Source organism: Patiria miniata, unplaced genomic scaffold (assembly GCF_015706575.1).
Source record: "Patiria miniata isolate m_02_andy unplaced genomic scaffold, ASM1570657v1 HiC_scaffold_20, whole genome shotgun sequence".
Classification (NCBI taxonomy): domain Eukaryota; kingdom Metazoa; phylum Echinodermata; class Asteroidea; order Valvatida; family Asterinidae; genus Patiria; species Patiria miniata.
Window position 1 is genome coordinate 7,538,550 of NW_024037059.1, and position 19,536 is coordinate 7,558,085.

Sequence of the window (19,536 nt, forward strand, 5' to 3'; positions counted from 1 at the left end):
CTTCTTGAAAGAAGTGTGGTTCTGAAAAGAACTCGACCAACCGGTTCTTTTCAGAACCACACTTCTACATTAATATATTTTAGTTGACAGAATATCAAATTATTGTAAAAAAAAAAAAAATTAAAAACCCGCTACCAATACTTGACCTTCTTTGTTGAGACTTAATATTTTTTTCATATTTTAGCTGCTTTTGTTGAAACCTTTTAATGAAAGTTGTGTATTCTTGTAAAAAAATGTACTTCATGCGTTCGAACAACCTTGCAACCTGTAGTAGAGTAAACCGTGCCCTAACTTGTTGCAGCGATAGAGGGCGCTCGATGATTTAACTATAAATGCGAAACATCAACATGCAGAAGAGAAAATGTGTTCACTCCTGCAAGCTGCGTGGGAATTTGCTTGCAATCGATAGTTTTATGTTCAACAAGCAGTTACCGCTTAAGTCGTACAATATACCGATAAAGTTGGAATGTCAAAGATATTTGTACTCTTTGTAATGGAAATCTTGTATTTAAAAACTGAAAGCAGAGTTACTGTATAATTTGTATGTTATTTGCTGCTTTCTTGATGATACAAATAACCAGGACCATCTGATCTCATAATTGGCGTGATTGGTTTAAAAGAGTCCTAACGAGTATTTGTGAGGATATTCGTATTCTTCTCGATGTAAATTGTATGCAGCTGCTCTGAGTTTAAATATTGTTTTAAAATGTTTTTTTTTAGGGTGTGTTTGTGGTAAAACAGCTGAAAATGAATCAGTATAAGGTTTTGCCCTTATATGAATAGCTGAAAATGAGACAGACACATTTAATCTGCATACACCGTATGGCAATTTGGCTGGTAACTTGTATTTAATTGTTCAGCAAACTTATATGGTAAGCTTGGGAAGATTCAGTGCCTTGCAGTTCCATGAAATTTGCCCTGGTCTTTCACCAGTGATGTTAGCGCAAGCGCACAACTATGTGCGGAAGATAACGCGGTCAATAATACTAGTTTTCAAGTGCAAAGCACACAATGGGTTGGGCTGGATGATATCACATGGGCACATATGGACAGTTGCTCTAAACGTGCGATCAATAGTGGAATAGGCCATCTATGACCAGATCAATACAATAGGTTGTACAGTACAAACTGGATTCTTATTGTCAATGTTCATTCAACAGCTAACTGCATAGATATCTACATGTACATGTATGTACGTGTAATGCTTGTTGTACACGTATTTGTAAAAGTAGACTGGTTTTCGTCGCCCTTCGTTTACTCACAGTGTACTGCTTTACGGGCATCCGATCTGCATGAAACGTTAGTTTGATCTCGGTACACAGGTAGGTACATTATCAATATACTTTACGATGATTGAAGCATTAATAGATGTACATATACTTATTACTTCAGATTCGAGTAGGCCTACATGCACGTGTACGCACTGTTGGCGCAAATAAAATGCTTCGCACATGCTTTAGGTAGGGTGTGGGATCGCTACCATCGTAATTCAAGTATGGAATATATGGTTTAACCAATTAAAACGTGTGTATGTCTGATCACATAGTTTGATTGTATTCACGATAGCGTCTATTTTCCTTTATAAATGTAAATATTCTTGCACTCGAACACTGTGAAAGTGAGTTTGAAGAGTAATTTAACACGATTGTTGTAGAATAACACCTGTTTAGTTGTTTTAGGCATTTATCTTTTTGACAATTACATTTAATTCTAACACTGTATAAATAGAAAATGGGAAAGCTGCCTGCAAACTTAATGCAAGGTGAGAATTTGCATAAATACATGTACACATGTATATAATACCAGATGATGTATAATATAATACATGCAGAATAGTTGAAGGTCAATACAGCCGTATATTTTAGTGCAATCAGCGGTGTATATACACGCAATATACGCAATTGTGTGTACAATGCAAATAGTGCCCCATCAGATACACAAAACGGTACATGATATATCAGACGTATATCAGCTGCGTGTTGTTTTTGTTTCTGATCAATTCATCAAGTAGAACCTACCTTGGTTGTACTTTCAGGTAATTACATGCCACAGGAACATTTTCATGAAATTTGATGGTTACGAAAATGTTTTTATATTTACAAATATAAAAATTGTCAGGGAAATTATTTGCAGGTCCTCCTCCCTCTTGTTTTGTTGGGGGGTGGGGGGGGGGGTTAGGAAATTATGAAAACTGAAAGATGGGAAAGGCAACACCCCCTAAACCAAGTTGAGAGTTATACAAAAATAAACAACATCGCTCTATCGCTGAGAAGGGTAAAACTCGAATACTGCAGCACCATAATTTCAAACATCATTATAATGAATTGATATGGAAATAAAGTCAAGTCAGCTTAAGAAAATTTCCTTTGTTATGCAGTCATTTGGTTAATGTGTTGTTACTCTTAATCCGAGCATAAGACGACAGTGTATTATGTTACTTTTATTGATACATTTTCTCCATATAATCGCTGCTGTTAAGAATCTAACGACGTTTTACTGCCTACGTTGAAATAATCTGAACTTAATTTGCTCCATGTTTCGATGCAAACAAATTATCAAACTTTCAATGTACAATGGTTCTTTCACATATTACACTCATAACTTTTACACACATCAACTTTTTTTTCAAATTAATTATGCGTATCAGCCAAATCAGATGCATGCCGTATAGGATGGATTAAGGCGTCAGTACATGTACTGTGTGCACACACATACTCTTTGCATGTATTTCAGCGGGCTTGAAGTCGTATAACGTACGCCGTGTAATATGACCGTACCGGTTAGAACAGCAGTCACGGCATGCATGTGTACTGAGTATAAGAGAGCGCATATACATCATCATTACAAACTGTCTTTTATGTTTTTCCTGTTTTCATCTGCAGTGATTAAGAACATCCCTCTCATCCTTGCCAAATTAAGACGGTGATTATATAGAGAACATCCTTGTATTTGTGCGGCATTTCCCTATGAATTCATCTGTGCACAAAGTAATTTGAGGCAGCAGATATTTGAAGAGGTCTTTTTGCCGTCGGGTTGTGGATGTATTTACGAACAGCATCACCTTCGAACTCAAGACGTCGCAGCATCCACACTACACAGGAATACGGAGACGGCCATGTTTTACTCACTAGCTAAACTGGCCATATGTTTCACCGCAACGAGGTCAAGCCGAGCCTAATTGCTATCCTGACAATTGGTTTTGTGTACTGGTTTTGATTTACATTTGAGATATACTCCATACAAATAGTGAACACAGGAAACAAAATTAATAATGGGAAACCCGATAGAGTACGACCCCAATGAGCTCGTCAAATTAAAGGAACGTTGTGAGGTGAGTAACACATACTCGATGTTTGATGTCCGCATTTAATGATTTTGGGAGTACTGTGGTGTAATATTAAACGATGCTCATTAATTACAATGCATATCTATGATATAGTGCAGTTAATAATAAAGCAGTATTGATGATGGTACTAATAAACAATGCCTAGATATTATAATATGTTACGGTCACTAGCTTGTGTACCTGCAATGTATTGAAAATACCGACTCAAATTACATGTAATATTATTTTGCACTATTTAATGCTAAGCATCGTGGTTGTGCAATTTTTTTCTGGCTTCCAATTTAGGATAGGCAACATAAAAACAGGAAAATTTCACCGTGCCAAAGACATAATAATTGATAATGTTTGGGCAATTTTTGCTCAGTTATTATAACATTGGTTCATTTAATAACTATAACCCCCAGTTCTTGTTACATCCTACACTGTTCAGCAAACGAATGCTAAGCATTCTTTGAACTAAAACAAAAACAAAATTGTGACATCAGGCCCAAGTTGAAAAAAAAATAGTGGTTAGGCGCTTTAGACTGAATCCAGAAAAAAATAGCACTTAATACAATGCCATGGAAGCGCATTTTTGTAGATTTAATAATGCCTGTTTACATATTACATTTTTATTACCAGAAACCACTTTGAATATTTAAACAATACATGTGTTTTGCATGAATACCAACAATCAAGGCCACGTCTTCTATAGTCGTCACAAACTGTGAAGTTATTGTTCTAGTTTCTTGATAAAAACGTGGTTCGGTTTTTTTTTTAGGGGGGGGGTTGTCTGTCAAACAGCGTGATGGAACCATAATAAGCTCGATAAGGAGGGTTTTTGTTTTTGTTTTTAAATCATACTGACGTCTTATTTGTTATAATGATTATGATTTAAACGGTCTTGTTCAACCGTATAATGTTCATGCTCTGGACTAAATAAGGAATGGGTGTGGGGATTTAATTACCGATATGTCAGGCAGGCATCTTATTAAAAAAATTTCAAATGCTTGGTTTCGTTTTCAAAGTTTTCTGCGCATGCTCGGCGTGACTCGTACATCATGGGTAACAAACCTGCATGATGTTTGATTTCTGTGGCGTAGCAGAAGGCGGAGCATGATTCGATCAGTGCGCATGCGCATGTGGAATGAAATTAGCATACTTATGAACTTAAGTATTATAGAAGAAAATATTTGTTGAGTCGTAAACAACGCAGTTTTGAATGAAAATACAGCAGAACCTATTCTTTTATAATTCATTTTTGATGTCATTATGTTTGGGGTGAAGTTACTTGATTTAATTTTTTTTTTAATGCATCTATATCGATTAGTCGTCTTTACCTATAAATACCCCTCCCCCAATATACGCGTAGAATTTCATAGATTGAAGTATTTTCAAACCCTCACATGTAGGTTTGCCTACTAGAAACGCAGCTAGCTACGTACTGTCTACTTTAAAACAGTCCAATAAGTTTCGTATCACGAACAGCGCCCCTAGGTGCTAATTGCCCCCCCCCCCCCTTGCATTTTTTGAATTGGGCACGGCTGGCCGCAATATTTCAAAAAGTTTGAATTGATGAATACCACAATGACGATGAATTTCTCGCTTCTCGATATGAGTTATGCAAATTGCTACACACAAAGGCATTTCATCCTCATCATTATTGGTGATAAAAATAGCCAGCTTCGGGAACATTGCACTCCCTTTTTTTGGGGGGGGGGGGTACAGAACGTTCTATATTTAGTACGTGACAGTGAACATTATATTCACTCTATATTTGCCATCTCTGTGAGGACGGCGTAACAAAATGCAAGCGGCTAGAATTCGACATCTCGCACTGAAAGGGTTGTTGCTGCACATTGCCCAAGGCGTATGAAAAGGCGTTATAATAAAGACAATAATTGCCAATTCAGAGCCCGAAACTGCTGCCATGGAAACTGATCATAATGAGAAGAAATTGGCATATGCACGTCACATTTCTGAATAAATGAACTGTAAGTCTACTCAATAAATTTTAAATGTGTTTAATGAACATGACGGCGGAGAAATCAATATTTCTCTTTCTGTTTAATTTTTTTTTCAGATCATCTTCAACGCAGATCCATCACAGGTCAGTGGCATCAATATTTCCCAGCAGTGTTCTAAATAAAACAAGGAGTTAACAATATCACCTTTCTTTTTTTAACAGTATTTCAAAGCGGCCCGTTAATTGTTGCTTAAATTCCAATTTAATAATTATCACGTGAACTGTCAAGAAGTGTCAATCAACTTCGGCAAAGTTATCACGTTATCATTTCAGTGCGATTCAAGAATTTATCGAATGTGAAAGAAATTCATGGTCAAACCTATCTTACTCATAATTTATTATTTTGCATGTTTCAGGTATACCCATTTCAATATTAAATATAAGATTAGGGTCTGTGTGATTTTTTTAAGGAATTGAAGAATGCCTACATACAATCCAACCATGGTCAAACAAACAAACAAACAAACACCCCGACAAATAAAGATATTGATATGATTCTTTCAGTACTTAACGGAGCCAAGCATAATCCGATTCCTGAAAGCCTTCAAGAATGTAGACGACTCCTTCGCTGCCATCTTAAAGTGCAACCAATGGAGGAAAGACTACGGAGTGGAGACCATCAGTCCAACGTCTTGCCCCGAAGTCAACGCCGAGTTGAATACGGGGAAAGTGGAGCTGCTTCGGCATCGCGACCGACATGGAAGGTGCGTTGTCAAACGCTTTTGAAAGGCGTTCATTGTGCAACGCTTATGTATTTCTTTATTTATTTCTAATATTTATCCAGGGTAGCCTATATTCACCATTCGGTGGTCTTACATAGGGCCCTGATATCGATATATAGGATCGGGGTCAAAGAAATGAACTACGAATTAAATAATAGTTGGCCAAATTCTCTGTACAGTGATGCGTGACAAAAACGGTATACTGACTGATCTATTGTTTTCTCATTGAAAACCCAAATGCATTTAGGGTTTTAAATTAATTTTTGTTTTTTATTTTCTGTATGGACATTATGATTTTTGTTGGTATCTGTGTAGATGTTGTGTCAACTTCATAAGAGATGAATATATGTCATTGGCACTATCAACAGTTCACAACATTTTTTTATGGATAATAATTTTAGCTCTGACTAAATTAAGTTTGTTGCTTCAATTAGTTCATTTTTTTCAGCGGGTAAAATAACTTAATGTGAAAAATAATGTAAAAGAAGGTCTGAATCCTCTCCTGCATTTTGATATGTGCTACATCCTAGCATCTTTTCATTGTCTAAATGTTACAGACCCATGATAATGTTACGGGTAAGACACCACAAAGTGGCAGAGAGAAACAAAGAGGTCCTGACGAAATGTATGGTGTATATATTGGTAAGTCAAAAACAAAAACAAAAGTAAAGTGGTTTTTGACAGATGAACTTCCACATGAAAACTTAATATTGGTATAAACCAATACAAGTAAAATTGCAGCAGTTCGGTCGTTTTGGTAATTTATACCAACATTAAGACAAATGTCAAGAAGCCCTGAGAGTTACAATGTGTACAGTGTATAGCTCTCTGAACCGTTAATGCAATATCAGCTGTGTTTTAATGAGCACATCACATCAAGTATCGTTCAACCAAATGAGTAGACATGAAGTATCGTTCAAAGTATAACAAGTACCTATCTCTATATTCAATGTAGTTGTATTTTGGGGGACAAACTGAACTTACCATTGTATCTGAACTACTAACTTTACATGGGGTGTACTTGTTGATTGTAAAGGCACACATTATATACCTACTTGTAATTTCTATGCTCTTTTCTAGGAATCAGCATGCAAGAAGTGCAACGAAGATGTCATAGACAACGTCTGTGTTCTGTTTGACATGCGCAAGTTCAGCTTGGCTAGCATGGACTATGAGTTTGTCAAGACACTGATCTGGTTGCTGTCCACGCGATACCCAGAGAGATTAGGCGTGTGCCTGATCATCAATGCTCCTATGGTCTTCCAGGGATGCTGGGCTATTATACGACCCATGTAAGGACTTGTGTTTGACATGTGATGGACCTCGGTTGACATATGATGGACTTGTGTTTGACATGTGATGGACTTGTGTTTGACATGTGATGGACTTGTGTTTGACATGTGATGGACTTGTGTTTGACATGTGATGGACTTGTGTTTGACATGTGATGGACTTGTGTTTGACACGTGATGGACTTGTGTTTGACATATGATGGACTTGTGTTTGACATGTGATGGACTTGTGTTTGACATGTGATGGACTTGTGTTTGACATGTGATGGACTTGTGTTTGACACGCGATGGACTTGTGTTTGACATTGGCTGGACTTGTGTTTGACACATGATGGTCTTGTGTCTAAAATGTGCTGGACTTGTGTTTTACACATGAGGGTCTGGTGTCTGACATGTGATGGACTTGTGTTTAACATGTTAATATGATTCATCTTTGAGACGAAACAGTTACAATGTGTCTTTGAATTGTTTCTTATCAGGTTGAGTGACATCACAGCACAGAAGGTTGTTTTCATCAATGACGATATGGCATTAGCTAACTACCTCTGTCCCGACGCCCTACCAGAAAATCCTTTTGAAGAGGTGAGCTGAACACAACGCATGAAGACGTCTCATGTCCGTCAGGAAGGTACAATGACCAATGGATATTGGTAATTACTTAAAATGGCCAAAGTAGAAGAATAGTATGATTACTCTCTACTTTCTCTGTCCTTAGAAGGATTTTTTTAACAACAACTTTTTTATATCAATGAAGCTAGTTTTTTGTTTATGGACTGTGATCAATCATCATGTATAGTTCTAAAAGTACAGCAGAAAGCACGGAAATAGGGTTTGGTTTTCTTCCCCTATTTCCATATTTGCAGAACTATAATAAATGGCGGTAAGTAGCTCAAACTGGTTGATCATTGGTGGCAATAAACATGGAAAGACATCTATCACACAATGTCTGTTCATGTTTCAAAATTATTTTCATTAGGCCTACATCGTAATTTCGTACCCCCCCCCCCCCCCCAAAAAAAGACACATTTTTATTCCACTTGGCTTCTTTAGTGAAACACCCACATCCGTTTCTGAAATGTGATTTCACAAATTTGGTTTGACTTTTTTTGCAGCGGCGATACAACCAGGACAGAAATTGGTAATTTTTCTTTCAATAAAGATGTTTAGACTTAGCCATTAAAAAAACACATTAAATTTAAGAATTGTATGGTGTATTTTAAGACTAACTTGTTTATATTCTGGTGTTTAAAGAAGGTTGAATCAGTACTATACCACTTGTGAGTGGACTTTCAAATTATCTGGAAAAAAAAACCCAAAAAAACAAAGGAAACAAATTTTATGGTAAGAATTCATCAATCTTATGTCAGGATTGACTCAGTGTCTGACCAGGGGTATGTCAACGGTTGTGGCATGGGGTTTGACATGGATTTTTAAAAAATGCTATAAACGTGGGTTTATAGACCGTTATCATGTTGCCGCCATCTTGATTTTTCCCATTCAGATCAACCAAACCAAAGTGAGGCTGGAAGGACAAATAGTCTGGCTCCTTTTTGCACAAACACCATTATCATTCAGTACTGTAATTGGATACAAGGAACATGACTAAAATGGTGGAAGCATGATAAAGGTTTATAAAGATTAAGTTAATAATTGAAAATATTTCACTATGATAAATTAATGGTACAAATTTATGTGCTTGCACTTGAAGTTTACATTAGCAGTAAAATGTTTGAAAATGTTGCATACGTGTGAAGTCTTGTTATGCAGTCAATCACAATTGTGGATTATCGTTACCATTTTGGAATAACTGCGATGGAAATGTGTATTTATTTTTATAGCACAATCATGTACATACATTTCGGTTGTGAATGTAAGATGTTTAAAGCATATGCTTCAGGATAAGATTCTTGGATGTAATGTACATGTACTTCAGTGTTAGTGTGTATATTATGGGTATTTTTTAACAGAAAGTTAATTTTACACAAGTGTAAAATTTTGTGTCATTATTTCAGGAATATGTTGCTGCAGCTGTTCTTGACCCATGTACTCCGGAGAATTTTCAAAATCCACATATATCTCTAAATTAATTGGCATGTCTAGTATGCCAACTGCCCATGCCCACATCAGCATGTGCAGAAACGCTACGTCATATGCTTGCAAAATTATGGCAGTTATGTTTCAAATAAAATTCAGGAAAAGTTCTTGTTCTGAAGTACAAAAATCTGAAAATATTTAACAATATTAAAGCTCATAGAATGTGCACACTGTCGTTCCATCTTTAGACTGCCTGAAAATTATAGCCTGCAGATTTGCGTACCATTTTCCCCATAAAATTGTGAGCATTTATGCGCTGTGTTTATCCCAAACTAAAAATCATGAACATTTTGATGTGCACATGTACAGTTGGAATACTGAACTCACTCATTCACATGTACAATGTATATACACCGGCTGTGTTTCCATTATAATTTTAAATTGACCAAAGTGTGTACTTTCAAGCAAATTTTTTTAAAGCAAAGCCAGGCATATAACATGCGTCTTCAAATCCATACATTTTTGAACCATTTTACATGTTTCCTTTAGTTTCGAGATGCAGGTGGCATGTATACGGATGCACCAATTACCAGACTTAACTACACACTGATAAGAAGCTCCAATATTTCAATCCTGAAGAATCAAAGATTGCAATCTCTTTAGCTATTAGAGTTCTCAGTTTTCGATTTTGATAACGTCAACATCACCCACTGCACAAAGGCTACAACTGCATGTTCAAACTACGTACGTGCAGTCATATTGGAGGTTTTTTGTACGCATGTTGGACATGAATCACGGCTTCGATTGGTCAAAACGCCACAGGGCCGGGGCCTAACAGATCAGTATATCACTCAGAGATGACAAATTTCATGTCACGCAAAGCTTTCCTGTGTTAAATGTTGGGTTATTTAACTGAGACAAATATACAATGTGTGTGTATTTCAGATTTTGATGCCTTTTTTAATGGTAGATATAACTTTAGTTTGTGTATTATTCAATTAGTGGTGGATCAATTTGTATGTAAAAGACGCTTTACCATGTCAGAAACAAAATTAAAATTGTCATAAATCAAACAACGGGTAAGTTGTATATGTATCCTTATTTTCCTTTGTTTGATTCTCACTTTTTCACTGAACCTCTACAATTTTTCTGTATAGACTGTTTGCACTGCAGCCATCTTGAAGGCCTGCGCTTTTGTTTAACAGGGATACGCACGAGTAGAGCCCTTGTGCATTCATTGTTAATGAATCAACATAGCAAAACACCCCTCCAAGATGGCTTCTGAATGCAATCAATCTATAGATGTTGGGCACAGAGTTGTCTGAATGTGTACAGTTCACAAAAGAGGCACCAAGACTACAATTCATATTTTTCAAGAAATTACCAAATTTAAGTATTATTAACCATCACAAGGAAAGTAGAAACTAAAGGCACTTGCGTAACAACACATGCATTTTGAATCTCGATATTTCATTCACGAACAAGTGAAACAGCACAGAGGTTGTACTAAGATATAATTATAATCATACTTTTCATTACAATAATGTCACTTCAATTCACAGCCCACTTTCATTCATGCATTACATATTGATATTCGGTATACCATTCGCTGTCGTCTACAATATTAATGTATTATTACCAGCAGCTAACTATGCCTCCTCAATGCCACACAAGTGCACACATGCCAGACTTTTAACAAACATTCATAAATACCTAAGAGAGTTCACCCATTCCTGTTGGTCGAGAGCTCATCACGTGGTTGGCTTTAAACCGCTGATATAAGACTTGCTGGTTTTAAACACTTTACTACTACACCGCTGCGTTCTGCGACAATCTCCATAAAAGGATATTTCTAGCACTGCACACTCGAGGCACATGCCATACACGGCCAGAGGGGTGTGTCACAAAATAGGTAAAATTGTTGAATGAAAACATTGGAAAATTGTGAATATTGACTTGTTTAGACTTTTTGACCAAAAGGCATTTATGAATGGGACTAAAATAATGTGCTTGGCCAGGACTAAACAAGTATGTTTAAAACTGGCTAATGGCCTTCGGCTCCTAGCCAGTTTTAAACTTGTTTAAAACTGGGCAAGCACATTTATTTCCTTATTAATTATTGCTGTGATTGACCAAAACAAGGAATGGGGCTTAAATAGATCCATTTATTGCCTTAATAAAGAAATTTGCATCATAACCTCAGCTTTTCCCTTCATTTTCTTGAGCTTGGAGGCTGGTAGAAGTTTTGTGCAGGTCGGACGTTCTTGCGCGGCTCTCGCTGTTGTCTGGGCCGGTTGTAGGCAGTTCCCTCCCCGCCTTGACGGAACTCTAGATGTGTGGCTGTGGAGCCTTCAAACATTCCGCCCTTGCCAGACATCATTAGGGAAGGGGCTGACGGGCCAGGGGCAAAACTGGAGGGGTTTGCCTGAAAATGAGGATTACATAAATAAAATAACATGACAGAACACTTGTGCTATTATTTATTCCCTTTAAAAACACTTCAGTGTTCACAGGAACTATCCCATGTTCACTGAGTTTACTGTGAAATAATTTTGCTGTGAAATAATGAACTGGCTCATCACAGGCGTGTAAAATTGAAATCCATGTTGTCTTACCAAGGCTTGTGAAGCTAAAGGTCTGATGTCGGTCATTTTGACCTCTTCATGATTGCCATACTCAGGAAACAGCACCACGCAGGTCTTCCCACTGGGGTGGATGGCAGTCAGTACTGCATTGTAAAACTGAAGAAAAAAAAAGCCAGCATTTGCAAATTTTTCTCAATTTTCCCCCCGAAATACATCATGTTGTATTTGTTTTAGTACACCTCGTACATGTTTAGTTTCATCATCAAAAATGTGTGTACAATCGTTTGACTGTCATTAAGGTTTCAGTATGGTACCATCAGCAACCTGTAGTTGCTATTGTTGCATAGTTGGGAGTCTAGGGGTACTAGCTACATCAACTACATCAACCAAAGAACAGAGTACATTTGGCTCATAAGTGTGTTATAACACAGAATAAATAACTCCTCATTGGAATGGATATTTGAATACTCAAATATCGAGTTATTTAAATTAACCAATCTCAACTTTGTAATGAGTATGAGGAAAGTTGAATACCTGGTTGTCTTCCCAATATTTAGCCTGACACTGATCTCCAGGATTCAGGATGGGTCTCTGCTGCGCCGATGGCCCCGGCCCTTTAAACCCGGCACTGCTGTCAAATGATTGGGCAGGCTGAAACTGGTTCCCATCACGCTGGTTTCCCTGGCTGTCTGTATTGCTCTTGGGTCTGTCATAAGGCACTTTGTCCTTCTGCGGGATCTGCGAGTTATTCTGTTTCTGAAATTGTCTCTGCTGCGCTGATGGCCCCGGCCCTTTAAACCCGGCACTGCTGTCAACTGATTGGGCAGGCTGAAACTGATTCCCACCTCGCTGGTTCCCCTCTCTGTCTGTATTGCTCTTGGGTCTGTCATAGGGCACTTTGTCCTTCTGCGTGAGCTGCGAGTTATTCTGTTTCTGAAATCTTGGCGGTCGGTTGTCCTGCAAATCTCTGGGTTTAAAGTTTGACTCGCGCTGAAATCCTTGGCTTTTGTTATTTGCCCTACTCTCACTGTACCGGTGATCCTCACCCCGTGTGTCGTCCCTTCTCTGTGGGTAGCTATTACCCTGTGTGTTATCATGACGCCTGTCCTGACCAGAGTTTCTGTCCCTAAAATTGCTATTTTCCTTGTTTCCATAGCCACGGTCCTGATTCCTGCCTCTACCTTCATTTCCAGCATAGTTCCGTGCTGAGTTACTTTCAGCTCTTCTGGGGCCAGACTTCTCTTCGTAGTTCCTTCTACCCCTATCCATGTTATTGTCTCTTTGTTGGCGACCTTTTAAAAATGAGAAAGATGACATGGATTATCATTTATCAATAGCTTGATTAAAATCAGGGATGTGAGTGACCACTGATAAAAATAGCTGAAAACATCTGAGAAAGGTGTAAAAAAGCTGAACTTTGGAAATCTCCTATACATTTGTACACAGCAAGTGAGGGAAAAAGCTGAAAAAAGCTGAATCCAAAACTAAAAAATAGCTGAAATCAGCTTGTAAGCTGAGATTTCACACCCCTGTAAAATGCGATCTAGAGTATCGTTGAATTTGAAAGAAAATAAATAATGCGGCATGGGTCTGCCCCAATATGCAGCATAGCAATTTCACCTGTTTTCAACTATGCTATAATGTATGGGGCCTTTTCTTCATCTTGTGGAAAACTTAAAAGAGCTGAAAACCTGAGAGGACCAAGAGGACCTGATAAGTGTCCTCTTGGTACCGGGCTGAACACTGACCCACTGTCATTTGTGAGCTGGGCAGGGCTATTGCATAGAATACCCAGTAACAATAACAAATGGGCTAAGTCCGGCCCATTGTGTTAAACCAGATGCATGAAAAACCTTCAAGTGAATAACCATTGTGAATCAATTAAATACAATGTTGTGCGGGAGACCAACTCTACTAGACTTGCCCTGTCTTGGTTAAGTTATCAGTTTGGTAGATTTTGAAGTGCTATTTGATGTTCTTGACAAACACTCTACTAATTGTATACCTTGCTGCTGTTCCCGCTGCTTGTAGTTTGAAGTTTGCCCATCGTGCACAAAACTTATCCCAGCTTCCCTGACTGAGCTGGGTTGCTCCTTGGAAAAATCTCTTGACCTCCCCATATCCTTCCTAGTTGTGACCTCTGCTGTGGATTGGGAACCTTTCTCTGAATCTGTGTGAGAGAATATTGAGCATCAATTATGGAGGATGTAGAGTATGGTGATGTTTTAATCCTGTAATCCTGTCAGGGCCCATCTTAATTGATATCCGAGACGAGTTCTGGATAAGTTGTGGGTAGAATCATTCACTTTGTCCGGAAGAAGCTCTGCATTTGTCTGGGACATGTTCCAGGAAAATTTCCATTAGCAACTGCTTGACTCACCAATACTGGTAGCTTCATTGCAGGAAGATTGCGGTAAAGTTGTTCAGAACCCTGAAACTTATACCTGGTACAATGCCAGCAACTCATTCAATATTTTGAGCAACAGATCCTATTGGTTTTGTAAATGTTTTCCAACTGAGGACGCCCTTCACTGGCTACATGTCCTCAGTTGGAAAGGAATTGTCTCATGTTTGTCCTCAATTTACACACACAGTTAATAAACCACACAGTTCTTTGGATGATATCTTACATACCTTTGCCTAGTTTAGGCTGCAGGAAGTCGAAGAGAGTTGCAGGTCCTGCAGGAGGAGCACTTGCCTCCTCCTCATCATCACCACCACGTCTGCCTCGCCTCTCATTGCCACGGTTACGCTCTGGAAAGACAAACCATAATACAACTCATACCGCAGTTGGTAACAACAGTTGCTGATTCTTTGATCTATTGATCAATAGACGTGCACTGCTAAAATGCCACAGTGCGTGTTCAAACCGTCTGCGTCATACACACGTGCCAGATTTTGGAATTTCTGTGTGTGCATGTTTGACATTCATGGCTTCTCAATAATTCCGAAGCTACAGAGATGAAGCCAATGTCCGAACTGATGTAGCCAAGGTTTTGCAATCTCCTGAGTAGCTACATCGCGAGCTGCTTGTCTTTACCTGGTCTGGTATCCGGTCTTTGTCTTCCAAAGTTCTGTGCTTGTGGTTGCGAGGAGTCAGACTCCTTCAGCAGCATCTCCACTGCCGCATCTGCATTGCCAGTGTTTTTCCTGAGAGCGTTGGAGGCAGCATCACGCTTGAAACCCATGTTGACAAGCTGCTGAATGTCCCTGTCACTGGGCTGGTAACCCTAGAAAAGAGTTCAGAATTGTAATACTAGGTACACTCTCTCATTATAACTCACAGAGCAAAGGCAAAATAGGTCCAACTGCTGATGTGTAGTGAAATTCAAACTGCGACAAGTTTCCCAGCACTTTATTAAAACAAAATTCCCCAAGTTTTTCCCTAAAATTTCCCTGAGAAACTTCCAAAATTCCATGAGAAATAGTTTCACTTTAACAAGGTCGTCTTGAAATCAGGAGGTGGTGTAGCACAGTCAATTGTCTGGAGAAGTGTGTAATATTCACACTGCATAAGCACAACAACCCACTACAACTAGTCAGTCAATGGACACAACTTTGACACATGGCACAAGACACACATACGCTAAACTGGCGAAACCCTTTCTCTTCTGGGTCACTGTCAAATTCCCTGAGTTTTGGTGTTTCCCCAAATTTCCTGAGTTTTCCCTAACTGGAAAATTGGAACTCATTTTCAAGGTTTCCCTGATTTTCCAGACAGTGCAGACAATTGCCGAGGACACATAACAGCCCGGATAACACCTTCAACTATTACTTATTAAAAAAAAAAGATTTCTAGAAAACTGTATCATACTGTAATGAAAATAGCCCCTCAACAATACCTTCCTCCCTGTGCTCTACTTGTGGTCTAGCCTTTCCCTCTCTCATCCATCATACTTTAACATCATTTACTTCAACAATGATCCTGTTGGGTGTAAACTTGGGTGTCCGCAACTAATTACGGATATTTAATGATGTGACTCCTTACTCCATAATCCAGATCCCTGTAGATGCCTTCAGCCCTGGTCTTCCCTTCAGGTGGCCCCTGCTCATCTCTCCTCGCATTCCTCCCGCTGTCCCTCCGATTGTTCTCATACCCCTTCCTCGCGGGCTCCCTCGAGTCCCTGGCATGCAGGGCCGGGGTGGCCTTGGTACCCCCGAAGGTCTTGCCCTGGCCCTGCTTGCTCTTGTTGACCTCCTGGATGGCCGCCTTGCGCTGCTCGGCAAACTCCTTGTCCTGTTCCGTTTGCTCCTTGGGTTTTGGATCCTCCAGAGATTTCTTCAATGCTACAAAGATGGAACAGTTCTCTAAGTAGACTCCAAATGCAATTTGTGGCCCAATCTCAAGAATGATGCAACACCCTGTGGTGTTGTTACAGGGGTGGACAATTTAACAAAAATTAAGGACATATTTTTATTATTTTCAAAATCAGTGATTACTTTATTATGATGGACAAATTATGGAATCACACTGATTTGTGGTCATCTTGATTATATCGTGTCTCATTGTACATGCTATCCAGATGATGTCAGAAGTATGGAGGCCTGAATTTAGGCCCACTTATTTTGATTTTCAAAAGTTAAAATATTGTTATTTAAACTTCTTACTGATTTTTGTTGGTTTTTCGCTGGCCTCTCCGTGTCTATTTCTTTGTCCAAACGGAACCCACGGGGGTGGTCCGCCAGAACCACTGACTGCTGCTCTTGTGTGATGGTATAAACTCTAGGAAAATAAATCACAAAAGTAAAATTATAATAACAATAATATATTTATGTGTACATCCAATCGGTGTAAGGTGTCTTGCCCAAGAACAAAAGGATATAGCAGTTTATGTATTGATAGTTTGTCACCTCTATTCATGAGGTCATGACATCAATCCTATGGAGCAGTCTCGAGATCAACGAAACCTCTTATCTTTCTTCACAAGTTTCCATTTTATGTACATCCAATTGGAGTAAAGTGTCTTGCCCAAGAACCCTTATTCAACGAGTCACGACATCCATGTTATGAAGCAGTTTTAAGATCAACAACCTCTTGTAGCTATCCTCAAAGATACCCATGTATCCAATTAGAGTAAAGTGTCTTGCCCGATAACACCAGCATGATCCCAGGGTTCAAACTCACAAACTGTTGCTTATTTGTCTGACATCATAACCATCGGGACGTGGCACTATACTAAATCATGGTGCAAACATTCTCTTTCCTTTAATGAGTAAAATCCAATGTCTTCTAAAGAAAAAAAAAGAATGGTCTACCAACAGAACAAATAAATAAAGATACCTGCACAAAACTCCAACCAGACAGACAGACAGACCAAGTAACTCACTTTAGCCAGTTCCCATCTCTGCACCAGTTCTTCCACGTGACCCCCCAGGAAGGTGCAGTTGTTGGCTGCGAGGAGTAGGAAACCATGATTACAGGCCACAGAGCCCATCAGCTTCAACTTGCTCCCTGGCGGTGTGGACAAACTGCGAGAAGATAAAAGATGTTCTTGAAAGCTTAATATTTTTTCAAGAAATGTTTAAATTCTAGAGTAGATCGATATACAAAACAATGACACAGTTCCAAAAATTGACACCTCCTAAGCTTACTCTATCTTTGTGATGCTATTAAGAACCAGAGCCATGACCATGGTGTGACCGTCCGTCAGTTGTATGCGTAAGAGAGGCGGGGCTGCACCAGAATCCTCATTGGCCTTGGGGGCGGAGATGTTCCTGATCTTCTGCACTTGTAACACCATCGGACCTTGCATCTAACCAACAAAGAATAAAGTATACACTTCTCATTTCAAGTTTAGGGTAAATAAGACAAGAGGGCTCGCTTGCATGCTGCAAAATTCTATTGGCGTCATAGAATCTCAGGGAAAAAACTATTTGTGATATTCTATAATCGAATTTTTTTCTTGGTTTCATTTTGACAAATTTTTTTTTTAAAAGATCCCAAAAAAACCAAGCACACATAACAAAAAAGCAGAGCAATAATGGAATTTGGCTTTTGGCTCTCATTTGGTCAAAGTTGCAAACAGGTTAGTTACAATTCAATCACAAGTCTATCAAAAGTCATTCACAAGTCCAAAACACACATCAGATCATGTATCCTCCACCACAATAAACAGGTTGACAGATTATTTCACACTAGATGACTTGTGCAGTTGTGACTGACTTATGATGACTTGATTACAAATTGTAAAAGTGGACGAATAAATACCTCCCCCCCAAAAAAATGCAAATTAAGTTGGTACACATTGTACCTTGTCCATCTTTCCCTTAGTGATGTCTGTTGGAATGGCAGCAACTGCAATGTGTCGCAGGTCAATCTGATCAGGAATAAAAAAAAAATGCAATCAATGTTAATAAAAGCACATAGCATATACGTGTATGTGATATTCCATGACAAAATCAGCTCATCTAGCCAAATAAATTTCCAAATTGTAAAAAAAATACTTAGTATTTAAGAAAAATTAATTGTTTAACACAGGTCATTAGTATGCAAACAGATCAAAATCCAACCATCGATCTTGATTTTTGTCAAAGACAAGAATTTTGAATTTTGTTTAATGAAATAAAGAATGAAGTATTTCTAGAAATAGAATAGAAGCCATCCAAGTTGACATATAGGTGTTTATAGGCTTTACAGGTTTTGCTGAGGCCTCAATTGACCAAACAGAAACTGTGCTTATCAAGATGAAGAACTGCTTACGTCCATAGCCTTGCGTACAACTGCCTCCACCCTGGAGTCTGACACGTCATTCTTGCATCGCTCCAGACCTTCTTTGGACAGATGCCTGATGAACAGATTCAACAGAGCATTTCATGTGGAGTAAAAACAAAAATCAGATTAGGAGGGCCCTATCAATGAATTGAACTGAAAGGTGACAATGCACAACTCAGACCAAATGATCAATTTATCAAATAATATGCAAATTAGCCTATACAAATTGTTGCAAAAATAAATTGAACAAAAATACATTGCTGATCTTTTCTTTCTCTTATAACAAGTTAGGCCTAGGCATAAATGAAACAATATTTTTGTTAACTTTCAATCATGGACTGATCAATAAAACTGAAAAACTCATTTCTCTATTCAAAATCACCTGGCAAAACACCCCCTGCCCCCCCGCCCCTGCCCCCCCCCCCCCCCCCCCTAATCAGCTAATTACATCGGCATGTGTACACTGTCACTAGCTGCTCTTTAAACTCATATTCATATGATTGTTATCTTTAAAATATTTTCTAATATTCTTACCATCCTTGATTTAATAAATTGGCCTCAACCATTATTGCAATTAAAACAAATCCCACAATTTCCGATTGATCACAGTTCACACTGTCAAAATTCCGTTCGATCACTCAATTCAACGTGTTCACGTGTATGGCGTCTGCACATTCTTCCCTTAGATAATACACGCAATAATGATAAGCACCAGTCTACAAGGATTGACACCAGTAAATAGAAAGTGCGCCCTCTTTTGTTCTTCTCTTGAAAGTTTTAATGTCAAAACTTTTGGCTTTCAAACGTTTCTTTTACGTGTATCACGACAAATGCATTCTT

At 38.6% G+C, this 19,536-nt stretch overlaps 2 protein-coding genes across 3 annotated transcripts; one reads left to right on the forward strand and one right to left on the reverse strand.

Annotated features, from left to right (window-relative positions):
* The first annotated feature begins 166 nt into the window (after window positions 1–166).
* LOC119727535 (CRAL-TRIO domain-containing protein C3H8.02-like) lies at window positions 167–10,442 on the forward strand. 2 transcript variants are annotated; one of them, XM_038199443.1, is made up of 8 exons: window positions 167–1,322; window positions 2,883–3,331; window positions 5,409–5,435; window positions 5,856–6,055; window positions 6,631–6,715; window positions 7,154–7,365; window positions 7,845–7,993; window positions 8,478–10,442. In XM_038199443.1, exons 2-7 carry the CDS (start codon window positions 3,272–3,274, stop codon window positions 7,954–7,956), a joined length of 696 nt encoding a protein of 231 aa, XP_038055371.1. In that variant the 5' UTR covers window positions 167–1,322; window positions 2,883–3,271; the 3' UTR covers window positions 7,957–7,993; window positions 8,478–10,442. The 2 variants fall into 2 exon arrangements, with proteins under 2 accessions (XP_038055371.1, XP_038055369.1); XM_038199441.1 differs by having other exon boundaries at window positions 171–1,322; window positions 7,845–9,286.
* LOC119727531 (tudor domain-containing protein 3-like) lies at window positions 10,335–19,378 on the reverse strand. The gene is made up of 13 exons (XM_038199437.1): window positions 19,231–19,378; window positions 18,685–18,769; window positions 18,236–18,301; window positions 17,577–17,737; window positions 17,312–17,453; window positions 16,593–16,707; window positions 15,973–16,271; window positions 15,025–15,214; window positions 14,619–14,738; window positions 13,990–14,154; window positions 12,519–13,276; window positions 12,015–12,140; window positions 10,335–11,824 (listed from the first exon to the last, which is right to left on the reverse strand). The coding sequence occupies exons 1-13, from the start codon at window positions 19,260–19,262 to the stop codon at window positions 11,612–11,614; spliced, it is 2,472 nt and encodes an 823-aa protein (XP_038055365.1). The 5' UTR covers window positions 19,263–19,378; the 3' UTR covers window positions 10,335–11,611.
* Window positions 19,379–19,536: the final 158 nt, after the last annotated feature.

What these genes read in the sequence shown, in the direction of transcription:
- LOC119727531 (XM_038199437.1), bottom strand. Translation starts at nt 19,262, where the DNA reads ATGGTTGAGGCCAATTTATTAAATCAAGGATG. An exon ending in GCAGCCTAAACTAGGCAAAG is followed by an intron (nt 14,155 to 14,618) that starts GTATGTAAGATA and finishes TCTCTCACACAG; the next exon opens with ATTCAGAGAAAGGTTCCCAA. An exon ending in CTTTAGCTTCACAAGCCTTG is followed by an intron (nt 11,825 to 12,014) that starts GTAAGACAACAT and finishes CCTCATTTTCAG; the next exon opens with GCAAACCCCTCCAGTTTTGC.
- LOC119727535 (XM_038199443.1), top strand. Translation starts at nt 3,272, where the DNA reads ATGGGAAACCCGATAGAGTACGACCCCAATGAGCTCGTCAAATTAAAG. An exon ending in CATCGCGACCGACATGGAAG is followed by an intron (nt 6,056 to 6,630) that starts GTGCGTTGTCAA and finishes TAAATGTTACAG; the next exon opens with ACCCATGATAATGTTACGGG. An exon ending in TGGGCTATTATACGACCCAT is followed by an intron (nt 7,366 to 7,844) that starts GTAAGGACTTGT and finishes GTTTCTTATCAG; the next exon opens with GTTGAGTGACATCACAGCAC.